The sequence below is a fragment of the Anomaloglossus baeobatrachus genome, chromosome 1 (genome assembly GCF_048569485.1).
Source record: "Anomaloglossus baeobatrachus isolate aAnoBae1 chromosome 1, aAnoBae1.hap1, whole genome shotgun sequence".
Taxonomy (NCBI): Eukaryota; Metazoa; Chordata; class Amphibia; order Anura; family Aromobatidae; genus Anomaloglossus; species Anomaloglossus baeobatrachus.
Genome location: NC_134353.1, coordinates 752,450,063 through 752,462,473, shown reverse-complemented (window position 1 = coordinate 752,462,473; position 12,411 = coordinate 752,450,063). Strand labels below are relative to the sequence as shown.

The following is a 12,411-nucleotide window of genomic DNA, read 5'->3' as shown; positions in this document are numbered from 1 at the left end:
GAAAAAAATGTGCAGAAACAACCATCGGTATAAAAAGATAAAATACTTTGAGGTATATAATAGTATAAAAAAAAACCCACATAACAAGTGATGTCTTGTTACATGTTGATTACAATATTATTTACTTCTGTATTTTTACTTGTCACATATATAATAAACATATATTATGAAAGTATATAAATGTGTACTACACAAATATCTTGCCTCCTCTTGTGTTGTAGTGCCACCTATTGAAGGACATTTTTTTTTGTTTTTTATACTCATCTACATAATAAGTTATTGATTTTTACATCAGTGGTTCTTTATGCACAATTTTTTTTTGTAGGATTTTCATAATAGCAAAAGCAGCATGCGCCTTGGTGTAGTTGTGTTGAAAAATGGCTAATGCGACACTTTCATGTTCTCTCATGAGGGCCTCTTCATGACATTGCCTACAAGGTCTCTAGACTAGACTAATCTCCAGCTTTCATTCTGTTGAAGACACAAGCTGGACTTGTCGCTGAGGAAGATAAACCTCCATTTCAGCCCAATTGCTAGCTTGCTCTGCACCAGGATAGCCTTAGAGAGTGGTGGCATGAGGTCAATGAAACACTTGTAACTGGACGTCTGGCTCTTAGCTCAATTTTGTACAAACACCTTATGATGGTTTAATGAGATGCTAATTGATACTTTAAGGCCCAGTCACACACAACGACTTACCAGCGATCCCGAAAACGATGCGACCTGATAGAGATCGCAGGTAAGATGTCACACAGTCAGATCTTACCAGCGATGCAGGAACAATACAGGACGCAGTAGCAACCTGTATAAAGACCTCAGCAGTCACTGTGACCCTGTCACACAGTGTCAAACACAGCGATGTGTCCTACCCAGCAGGACATCGCCTTTGAAGAAAATGGTCTGGACCATTCTGCAACGACTAGAGATCTCACAGCAGGGGCCTGATCGCTGGTAGGTGTCACACATAACAAGATCGCTAACGGGATCGCTACTGCGTCACAGAAACCGTGACTCAGCTGCGATCACGCTAGCGATCTCGTTATGTGTGACGGTACATTTAGGCTTGGTATATGATGCCTAATTTCGCTTGCAGTACTAAATGGATTGCTAGGCACCTATCTTTGAACCTGGCAAAACCATGTGGGCCAGAAAGTAGCTTTCATGAGGAAACATCACACTGATCCTACTCCCAGCATTAAGTTGTGGGGTGGCATAATTGACAATAGGCGGACTGAGCTAATCTTGGGGGATTAAATTGATTTGGTCATGGGACCAGATTTACAGCCATTTGGCAATTTGCAAAGAGCTTGTTTTCATCATAACGTTTCTGGTTCTACTGGTTGCAACTGCGTGGTCTAAATGTGCTACCATGGCCTGCAGCGTCTCTGGACTTGTCTTCCATTGAGCGCATCTAGGACATCAGTGATAGGCTATTGCAAAGGGAGATGCCAGCAGTGGATCTTGATAATTTATCCAGTGCATTTAGCGTGGCAAAATATTCCTCAGACAACCATTAATAATCTCACTGATAGCAGCCAAAGAATGCAAGTGCAGGAATTTCTATGTGTGAAAAAATAAATAAATAAAAATAAATCTTTATATTTATATAGCGCTAATATATTCTGCAGCACTTTACATACATCAGGAACACTGTCCCCATTGGGGCTCACAATCTAAATTCCCTCTCAGTATGTCTTTGGAGTGTAGGAGGAAACCGGAGAACCTGGAGAACATACAAACTCCTTGCAGATGTTGTCCTTGGTGGGATTCGAACCCAGGACCCCAGCGCTGCAAGACTGCAGTGCTAACCACTGAGCCACCGTGCCGCTCATATTTGATACTAAATAAAATCGAGATATTTCGAAAATTTTGAGTCCATTTTTGCATATCATTAACATGTCTATCGATCCTGTGATCTCCATCATGCCACAATATGTCCAACTTATGTTGCAGTTTCCATGATGAGGAGTGTAGGTTTAAATAAGTCAGTTGAGATTAAGACAAGAAGTCGGTCAGGACATCATTGCCCGTACTTGGACAACGAATGTTGGTCTTGTGAGACTGGACTCATGCAGTTGTTATAGTATGCTATTTTACAGCCACAGTGGAGCTGTCTGGTCACAGTCGCTATCTCTAAAAGTTTGCTAGCACAAATTACACTTACTGCTCTTACTCCTCTCAGGTTAGTACACTTCAACAATATAAGGCCACATGCACACGTTGAGTATTTGGTGAGTGTTTACCTTAGTATTTGTTCCACTCCTGGTTTTGGCTTATGATCAGAGGAAAGTTTAATAGAAACACGGGCACCACTCCTGCATTTATCACCCACTCCTGGTTTTGGCTTACAAATACAGACGTAAAAAAACAAAAACTCACCAAATACTCAACGTGTGCACATGGCCTTACAGACAAAGCTGCAGTAAAATGCATGATTTTATTAGCTAGCAAGTTTCCCCTACAGACCGCTTGTAATTTATTTTCTCCATCAGTGCATATTAGCAGGGAGAAGTACAAGTCTGCAGTGTTTCGATACTCCACCTACTGTTCTATATATATGGTACAGAGGTGCATACTACAAGGGGTTATTAGGTAGGCCCCTGGAGACAAGCTTTAAAAAGAGTAACTGTCACCCTATCACCAATGTGGGGTCCTTTTCATTTAATAAAAGAGTGGGCAGCCACAGATAGAGGATTTTATTACATCTAAGTTAGTGTCATAACGGCTCACAACTCTAGTGCTCCCTAAAAGAGTCCTACCCTCTACCAAAGTTGAGCCAGAGTGGGTTGTGAAATGGTGGCATGAAAAAAAAAAACCCTCCATGGCCGCTTTTGCAGTGGAAGAGTGAAATCTCGCTCTTTGTGCTACTCCACAGCTGCCAATGTACTTTAATAAGCAGTTACTGAACGGTAGCGTCATTAGAGGGGGGTAATCATTCAGTATCAGCTTAGTAAAGTACGCCGCAGTGCTGGGTTAATGCAAGGAGCGACATCTCGCTCTCAAATTATGTGAGCGCCCATGGAGGGATGTGGGAACCCTCACTGCATGTCAGGATCCCACAACCTGGAAGTTTCAAGCATAGTTGGCCTCTCTGTAGGAGGTACTATAGATCACTAGTTAGGGGCTGCCCTAAACTGATGATAGGTACTCTGCAAAGATAGTCTGTTACCATTGTAAAGGGAAAAATAAAGGGATAGTGATTCCAGTTACCTGTCAGATATCTGATATAGATTATCGAAGTAGTTTTCATGAACTCTGAACTTATCCGCTGCAGAAAGAGCAGAGCGCGGAGTTCTTGTATTCAAGAAACCCTTGATCCAGCTAACCTCCCCCTGTCCCCTGCTGATTGACAGCTTTTTCCTCTATGCACAGAATAGGGAGACAGCAGTCAATCAGCAGCCGAGAAGCCGGTGGAACTGAAGCTTGTGAATATCCACGATTAGTGAGTATGTGGACATCAATGACCTATGTACAACACTCGGCTCAGCATGAACCTAGTGAGCCATTCCCTCTTAGGAAGCTCCGATCCAATATTTAAGACGTGTTAATTTATGATAGAGACATAAATGAGAGAACAAAATACATTTGGGCTTCTATTGTGAGTCCAGATTACTTGCAAACACATTTCATCTAGAACAACCAACTAAGCAAACAGTTATTACCTGAGGTGCTACATAATATGGAGTGAACTGTGGCGTCATTAGGTCCCCCTGGTCTATTTTTGCAAAACCAAAATCACACAATTTCACTGGAGCATCCTGAAAACAAACAGTTGTTAAAAGTATTTCAGTTAATGTGTCTTTCTTGTCATTATTGAAAAGTGAAGAAAGCTCCATAAACTATTCAATAATCTATTGCTTTGCGCCTGGCACATGCCTTCTTATTTTATCATCTTAACGCTTGTTTTACACAGGTTTGGTATTTGTTCTTGTAAAATGTGCATTTTAAAATATTATTTTTCCATAGGCCTGCAGGCCACCACCAAACACCGCTGTTACCCAAACCACAAGGATCCAGCAGTCCTGGTGAACCTGACCTGGCCTCTGCTCATAGGCTGCAGTGGTGATGTTATTTATTTATTTTTTTTTTTTTTAAGTTTTTATTAGAATAAAAGTTAAAAAGCGAACCATCAACAGCCTACAAAAGGCTTGTTACTTTAACAATATGGTAATGCAAACCAAACATTCTTAGGCTACTTTTACACATCAGTTTTTTTCCATCAAGCACAATCCGGAAAAAAAAACGGATAAAACGGATCCGGCGCCTGATCCATTTTATCCCCATTGATTTGTATTAAGGCCGGATTGTGCTGAATGCTATTGCGGTGCATCCGGCTTTTGCCGGATCCGGCATAATTGGCTAATGCGGCGACCGGATGGAATGTCTCTTGTAATGTTTTTTGCCTCTGCGATACGGTGTGATTTACAATGGAAGCCTATGGACACCGGATCCGGCGCAATGCTGTAAAAAACGGATGCGGCCGCCGGATCCGTTTTTTTAAACTGAGCATGCTCCAATTTATTGTAAAAAAACAGATCCGGCAAAAACAAACGGACGAAACGGATGCACCAGATCTGTTTTTTGACGGATCCGGTATACCGGATCTGTAAAAAAAAAAAAAAGGATCCGTTTTAGCATATTCTGCGCCGGATACGTTGCATCAGGCACACGCTGGATTGTGCCTGATGCCAAAATACTGATGTGTGAAAGTAGCCTTAGCAAGATATAGGCAAATGGAATAAATATACATGCCGAAAACAGGTATCCAGAGGAGGATATAAAAGTAATGCAGGAGTAAAGGAGGATTCACTATTACCACAAGTAATACAATTTCAGACCGGAAACTCCTGACGACTGTGGAAAATTCAAAAAACATCCCCCCCAAGCAGACCACCCATGTGCACACTAAAATCTACTTATTCATTTACTAAACTGCTTCCAACCCTGAGAGCAGCAGTACAATAAGATACCACCGGTAATTAACCCTATTAACTAATAATGTAGGGGGATGCGACAGCATCTATAGCCTCAGACTCAAGCCGGAGTCACCAGACCTTCACTCATAAGTTTGGGCAATTGCTGGATATATAAAATATTAGTAAAAGAAAACATTTGATAACTACATTAAGACAATGAGACAACAGAGAAATATAAGTCAACTTCCTCTCCATTATAACCACTTTCCTGGCACAGAAAAGAAGAATGAAAAAGAAGAGTTTGTAGGAATTCTGGTAAAAAAAATCATCCAAGGAGACACTTGCCGGGAGAGGACACCAAGAAAGTGAAAATGGGCATGTATGAAGACTTCTCTCCGACCAGAATTTTGAGAACTTGGGACAGGACCAGACAAGCAGGTCTAGAAGTCCCTTGTGCTATTCCATATCTAAAGCAAAGATCTGAGGTGCCCATTTTCTGCGGTCTAGTGGAGGACCGTCTGATATGGGTCACCTTGACATTATGGAATGGCTTCTACTTTTTTTTTTTTTATTATCAAAATAAGGTTAACCAAGTACCCTATTTTATTTACATGCACTATTACTATATACAGTATCTTAGGGTATTTTCCCATGTTTGCTTTTTTCTTTTGTGTTGCAGACATAACATATAATAATATATACCCTTCAAAGGTTTAGTTAGGTCTGTTGCCCTCAACTCTAGCTTAATGCAACCAAATTGTATTGATGGAAGCCAAATTATGTGGTAACGATGTGCCAGAGTTTAAAATATTAAAAAAAGCAGAATTAAGGAGCTCATCGCGAGATTTCAGCGTTAAAAGATGAGTAGTAGCATGAGTCAACAAATCGTTGGTCCAAATACGACATGCCCAGAATACACCTGAGGGGTGATCTAGCCGGTGGGGCAGATGGCTGTTGTGTCATCGATTAGTATAAGGGGAGAGAACAGTGATATCGGAGTAAAGCATGGTTCTAGCTACCCTTCATGCATAAGCAACTGCTTTAAGGGGTCCAGGTATAGGGTGACAAGTTTTTACAAATATAAATTAAATTAGGTAAATTCTCATAAGAGCCAAGTAAGGCTCCATGTAAAGCCATGGCTGTTACTCATATTTAAGTCTAGCTACTACTAGATACACCAATTGTGCTGCAGACAATTACATATACGAGGAGCCGCAAGACCTCCAGACTTCTTTGGAGACTGCAAGGTCTCCAGCTTGAATCTAGGGGATCTGTCCTGCTAGTAGGATGAATGTAAAATCAGACTATGTGAGGAGAACTCCAAGGGGAGGAAAATAGGACAAACCTGAAATATATGAATTTGGGAAGATATATTAATATAAGATAATAATTCTACTCCTAAGAGGAATAAAAGGAAGAGAAGACCACACCTTTAGTTTATTCTCAGTAGCCTCTACCAAAGTGTCAGAGTTGAACTGCACATGCTACTCTAGAAAAGGGGAGCTCTGTTTCCAAAAATATTTAAGCAAAGACACAGCCGAGCAAATTGTCCAGGTAGGGGTTCTAAGTATTGGAAAGGGTCTATTTTGCCTTTCAAGCCAGAGAATATTCCAAATGTCTTTAAGAGATCTAACAAAGCAGTCAGGAAAGAACCAAATCTGTTTGATATACTAGTGTGTGGTCTGCGTATAAAAGATACCGTTTCAACCATGTGACCCCTCTGTTCACCCACAATATATGAAGAGTGATCTATAGTTAGCACTCAATTTCCAGGGCAAAGAAGTAACGGGGGCAACATTGTATGGTACCTCTTCCTAGGGGAAATGTGGATATCTAAGTTAGTATGGACTTAGGCCCTGTGCGCACTGGAAAATGGAATTTTAAGAAAATTCCGCAGGGTCTGAAAGATTACCGCAGCCGCGTTAAAAAACCGCGGCAAACCGCACCCGAAAACCGCATGCGGTATGCCGCGGTTTTACCGCGGTATTGCCGCGCTTTTGCCGCATACGGGTTGGTACATGTGCTTTAATGCATTCAATGCAATAAAGCACATTGAAGAAGAAAAAAAAAAGTAATTCCTTCTGAGAGAGAGAGATAGCAGACAGATAAATAGATAAATAGACAGATAGAAGAATAGATAGAAGGATAGATAGAGGGATAGATAGAGTCCCTGTGAGCACATGCTGCATTTCTCCCGGCGGTAGTGTGTTCAGATTACCGGCCGTGGGAAATGCCCTGTGGTTACCTCTGCTGTCTCGTTGCGAGGCTGCATTCAGCAGTGTCAGTCGCGGCTGGATGCAAGCATCGGAGGACGTGGATTACGCCGGAGCTGTGTGTTTTGGGAGGGGTTAATAAACGGGTGAACCAGGGGCTTTTTTGTGTTTTATTTTTCGGTGTGTGTTTTTTTCACTTTACTTACGGGTTCATCATGTCAGCTGTCTCATAGACGCTGCCATGATCAAGCCTGGACTTAGTGGCGGCGATCCGCCGCCATTAACTCCTTATATTACCCTGATTTGCCACCGCAACACGGCAACAGGAAGAGCCGGGAACACTCCGGTACTGCCGCATAATGGTTGCGACAGTCCCGGGGCAGCTGCGGGCTGATATTCTCAGCTGCGGGAGGGGGGGGCATTAACCCTGGCCCTCGCCCTCCCCAGCCTGAGAATACCGGGCCGCCGCTGTGTGCTTACCTAGGCTGGACGGTAAAAAATACGCCAGAGACCACGTGTTTTTTTTTTCTATATGTCCGTTTGCTTTCTATGTGTTTTCTATATGACTGTGTCTGTGTGTGAGTGCGATCTGTGTGTGTTTACTCTCTGCTCCGCTTCCTCTTCCTGTCATAATGACATAACTTCCCACATCCCTTCCAAACCGCAGGGCAGCGATGAACATTACCGCAGGTAAGCCGCGAAATACCGGAGGGAATAACGCAGGAAAACGCAATGAACCACACAGAATTTGCTGCCTGCGTTATTCCCTGCAGGATTTCACGATTACATTGCAGTCAATGGAGTGAAATCCCGCAGCGGCGTGCGGAAAAGAAGTGACATGCAATTGTTTTTGCTGCGGGAATCCCGCAGCAAAACATGCAGCTGTCAAAATCTGCATAGTGAGCACAGCATTTTTTTTCCCCATAGGTTTTGCTGGTGAATCACTGCAGAGATGTTATGAACATAACATGCAGCGAAACCGCAGGAAATCCGAGGCGAAAACCGGCAAGTGCGCACAGGGCCTTAAGCTATGGACTTTAGCTAGAGTGGAATCGTACAATATCTGAATCCAAGATATAAAAAAAAAAAAAAAACTTCGGCCTGCTTTCCTAAAGAGCCTTCATTAGGTACACAACACAGCCCAGATTTTGCTCTAATAAGAAAACAAACTTGAGCCTGCTTTCCTAAGGCGCTTCCATAGGTAAGGCCACACAACAAAATCAAAGGCCTCAAAAGAGACAACGTAGCCCAGATAATGCTCTAGATTAGCTGCAGCAATATTTAAGAAGATATTGAATCAGTTACTGTATAACGTTAACAGTTTTATGAAGTAATGAGGACAACGCCTCTAAATAAATAGAGTTTATCTATGTCATTAGGCTGGCCATCTAGCCCAGGGGTCCTAGGAAGGGACATAGTGGCTTCCACGATCTCATATCCAGTAATGGGGGAGTCAAGCAATGCCAACAGTGATGTGATATCTACAATGCAAGTGAGTACTGCAGACACTAACTTGGCTCAGCAGCTTGGATAGTCTACTTTAGTAGAAAGGCAACAATGGACTCAGAGAGGGAGAGTATCGGTTTGTATTGGAAAAGATTACATTTTATTCTGCCACTTAAATATTCTTCGTTTAGCTTTCATTTCGCCTTTGAGAAGGTACTAACCATACCAGAACATTCTTAATTCTCATACCTCTGCACATGCTCAGTACACAGACACTTGTTTTCATGCTAGAAAGGTCTAAGTCAATCCTGGCTTTCTGACCAAAGACACCAGGTGGAGTAGGATATACAATTTTGGATTAGATAATGTCCAAATTAAACTGTAGAATATATAGCAGAAAGTCTGTGCTCATCCATCTGGACCCCTAGGCCAGGGAGAGAGTAGGGCCCCCCAGATGTGGAGGCAGGGTTATTGCTGGTGTACATCTTTTGATTGTGTCTTGATAGCTGTTGATATCTTTGACATGTTGTATGTATATATTTTGCAATCTAGTATGTATGGTTTTTTTAAAATATTCTTTTGCATTTTTGTAAACGATATTTCATTTAGCCAATGTGTGTAAATCCATCTAGTTTTGTGTATTTGAATGCATTATATAAACACAGCTCGCCATTTTATAATTCTGCAACTCTATGGAAAAAAATAATTTTAATATGGACAATTCCTTTAAAGAGAGTCAGTCTTCGGTGCACCCTTGGTGTGGCAAAGAGTTTTATGCACTGTACCAACTTCTCATTTGCATATTAGGGGCCTTTCCCAGCTTCTGATTACTAGTGCTCACTTCCCAGAGGGAGCACTGTCTGAATGCTGCTGGAGCACATGTGCATGCGTACTGCCTATGCAGAGGACAGGCAATGTCAGTACACATGCACGCACAGCATTCAGACAGTGCTCGCTCTGGGAAGTCAGCACCCTCAATCAGAAGTGGGGGAATGTTTCCCAATATGCAAATGAGGTGGTGTAATATTGCTCCAAACTCTTGGCCACACCAGGGGTGCACTGAAGCCTTCTCATTTACATATGAATTACATATTACTTGCTCCGGCTCTGTGCCAGTAACAAGTACAGTGCCAGAATTTTATACTGGATTTTATACTGGCTAAAGGGTCCTTTACACATTGCGACATCGCTACCGATATATCGTCAGGGTCACGTCGTTAGTGACGCACATCCGGCGCCGGTAGCGTCATCGCAGCGTGTGACACCAAAGGAGCGACGATCAACGATCGCAAAATCGTTCAAAAACGGTCAAAAACGCTCCTTTCCTTAATATCGCTGCTGCCACAGGTACGATGTTGTTCGTCGTTCCTGCGGCAGCACACATCGCTATGTGTGACACCGCAGGAACGACGAACATCTCCTTACCACCGGCAATGCGGAAGGAAGGAGGTGGGCGGGATGGTACGTCCCGCTCATCTCCGCTTCTATTGGCCGGCCGCTTAGTGACGCCGCAGTGACGTCGCTATGACGCCGAACGCACCTCCCCCTTGAGGAAGGGATTGTTCGGCGGTCACAGCGACGTCGCTGACAAGGTATGTGCGTGTGACGCTGCCGTAGCGATAATGTTCGCTACGGCAGCGAGCACCAAATGTCGCACGAACGACGGGGGTGGGTGCTATCGTGCTCAACATCGCTAGCCGATGTCGCAGCGTGTAAAGCACTCTTAAGTGCTCTACAACACTGTATTTTGGGGGCTACAGACTCCTTTTAATATAAATAAACCAAAACTTTTAATATATTTGACTTATAATGTGAAGCATCTAAAGTGTGTAACTAAAGCAAACATTTAGCTAAGCATTACTGACCTGTGTTATATATGACACCGCTGGCCAGTGTCAGTATACAGCATATCCATATTTGTTATTCAGTTTTAAATCTGATTTAGATGGAAATTGTGCAGGTTACAAAGCCGCATTTAAAAGGAAATGTATAATCAAAAAATGACTTCTTGTTTAAAGTAGACTTTTGAAAACTTTTTTTCTCATATAACAATGTGGATTAATAGAAATATGTATTGAAACTGCAATTTTCACTCTAGACTCATACTTCCTGCTCTGTCGGGAACATGTTTTCAGCTGTTTCATTATCATCACAGGCAGGAGTACAATGAGTGATTAGGACTCTACATACAGCTAGTAACAGAATCCACAAATCACAATAGGTGATGTTACAAATAACTCTGTTTCCATTCCTTTCACAATGACCTTGAAGAAAAAAATAAAATAAGAAAATTTAAAAAAAAAAAAAAAAAAAAAAAAAAAAAAGGGGGTCTCCGGTAAGTCCATTACTGCTAGTGCACATGTGAATTTCCTGAAAGAACAGGAAGTAGGTGTACAGTAACCCCACTGGCCAATGTTAAAATTTCAAGATTTTAATTTTTTAATTCAGATAGTGATGTCCAAAAAACAACTAAAATTAAAGTGTGTATGTCAGCAGGTTTTTCATATTTAATCTGAAAGCAACAATGTAGGAGCAAAATGACTAATTTCAGGGATGTGTTAATTAGGCTGTGTGTTGTGGTTTCAAAATAATCTGTTTTATCAGCAGGAGATTATCACCCCTCGACTACATTTGCTCCCCTTCTTCCGAGAGCTGTAACTTTTATTTTGCTGCGAATCTTGCCATATAAGGGCTGTTTTTTTGCGGGATGAGTTGTACTTTTAAAATTGTACTATATAGTGTACTGGAAAACAGCAAAAAAATTTCAAGTGCGGTAAAACTGCGAAAAAAGTGCAATCACAATAGTTTTTGGGATATTTTATTCACCATGTTCACTATATGATAAAACTGATGTGTTGGTGTGATGTCTCAGGTCGGTACGAGTTTGTAGACACCAAATATGTATAGGTTTACCTTTATCTAAGGGGTTAAAAAATTTACAAGCTTGTCCAAAAAAAGTGGCACACTTTTTGCGCCATTTTCTGAAACTTTTAGCATTCTTATTTTTCGGGATCTATGGCTCCGTGATAGCTTATTTTTTGCGTCTCGAGCTGTCGTTTTTAACGGTACCATTTTTGCGCAGATGCCATGTTTTGATCACCTGTTATTGCATTTTGCGTAAAATTTGCGGTGACCAAAAAACGTAATTTTTGCATTTGGAGTTTTTTTGCCGCTTCGCCATTTACTGATGGAAGTAATTGATTTTATATTTTGATAGATCAGGCATTTCTGAACGCAGCAATACCAAATGTGTATTTTTTTAACCCTTTCATTCTCAATGGGCCAAATGAGGTGTGATTTGAACTTTTAGGTTTTGTTTTAAGACTTTTGTTTCAACTTTTTTTTTATTTTACTAGTCCTCCTATGGGACTATAATGATCAGCAGTCCATTTCTCCAGATCACAGCTACACAGCTGAGATCTGGAGAAAAGCTGCTTTACTCTCACACACAGCAGTCTGCCGGCAGTGAGAAAAAGTGACTCCTGTAGCTATCATGAGTCATCACATGACCCTATGCTACCATGGCCACCACCGGAGGTCACATTTTCATGTTACGTGACTCCAAATGAGGCGTGGGTAAGTTATGCTTATGGCGGCGCGCTGATACATCTCGCTGTCAGAATTTGACAGCGAGATGTAAAAGGTTAGCAGGTGCGGGTGGAACGCAATTCCACTCGCGCCTGGCAGGCACACATGTCAGCTGTTGAAATCAGCTGATAGGTGCGCGGATTGCCGCGGACTGCCTACGGCAGGCGGCAGGAATTAACCTCACATGATCCATGATGTACCCAATACGTCATGTGTCGTGAAGAGGTTAAATAGTCATCTGAAAATGC

General features: G+C 42.0%; 1 protein-coding gene across 2 annotated transcripts in view; it reads right to left on the bottom strand.

Moving 5' to 3' along the window:
- The window catches only part of MAPKAPK5 (MAPK activated protein kinase 5), a 123,031-nt gene that overhangs the window by 50,398 nt on the left and 60,222 nt on the right, over nucleotides 1-12,411 (bottom strand). Inside the window, exon 7 of one of the 2 annotated variants that reach the window (XM_075341844.1) lies at nucleotides 3,663-3,758. The exons of the other annotated variant lie outside the window; for it this stretch is intronic. Within the exon in view, the coding sequence (XP_075197959.1) occupies nucleotides 3,663-3,758 (96 nt within the window). The remainder of the gene's footprint in view (nucleotides 1-3,662; nucleotides 3,759-12,411) is intronic. 2 annotated transcript variants of the gene reach the window in all.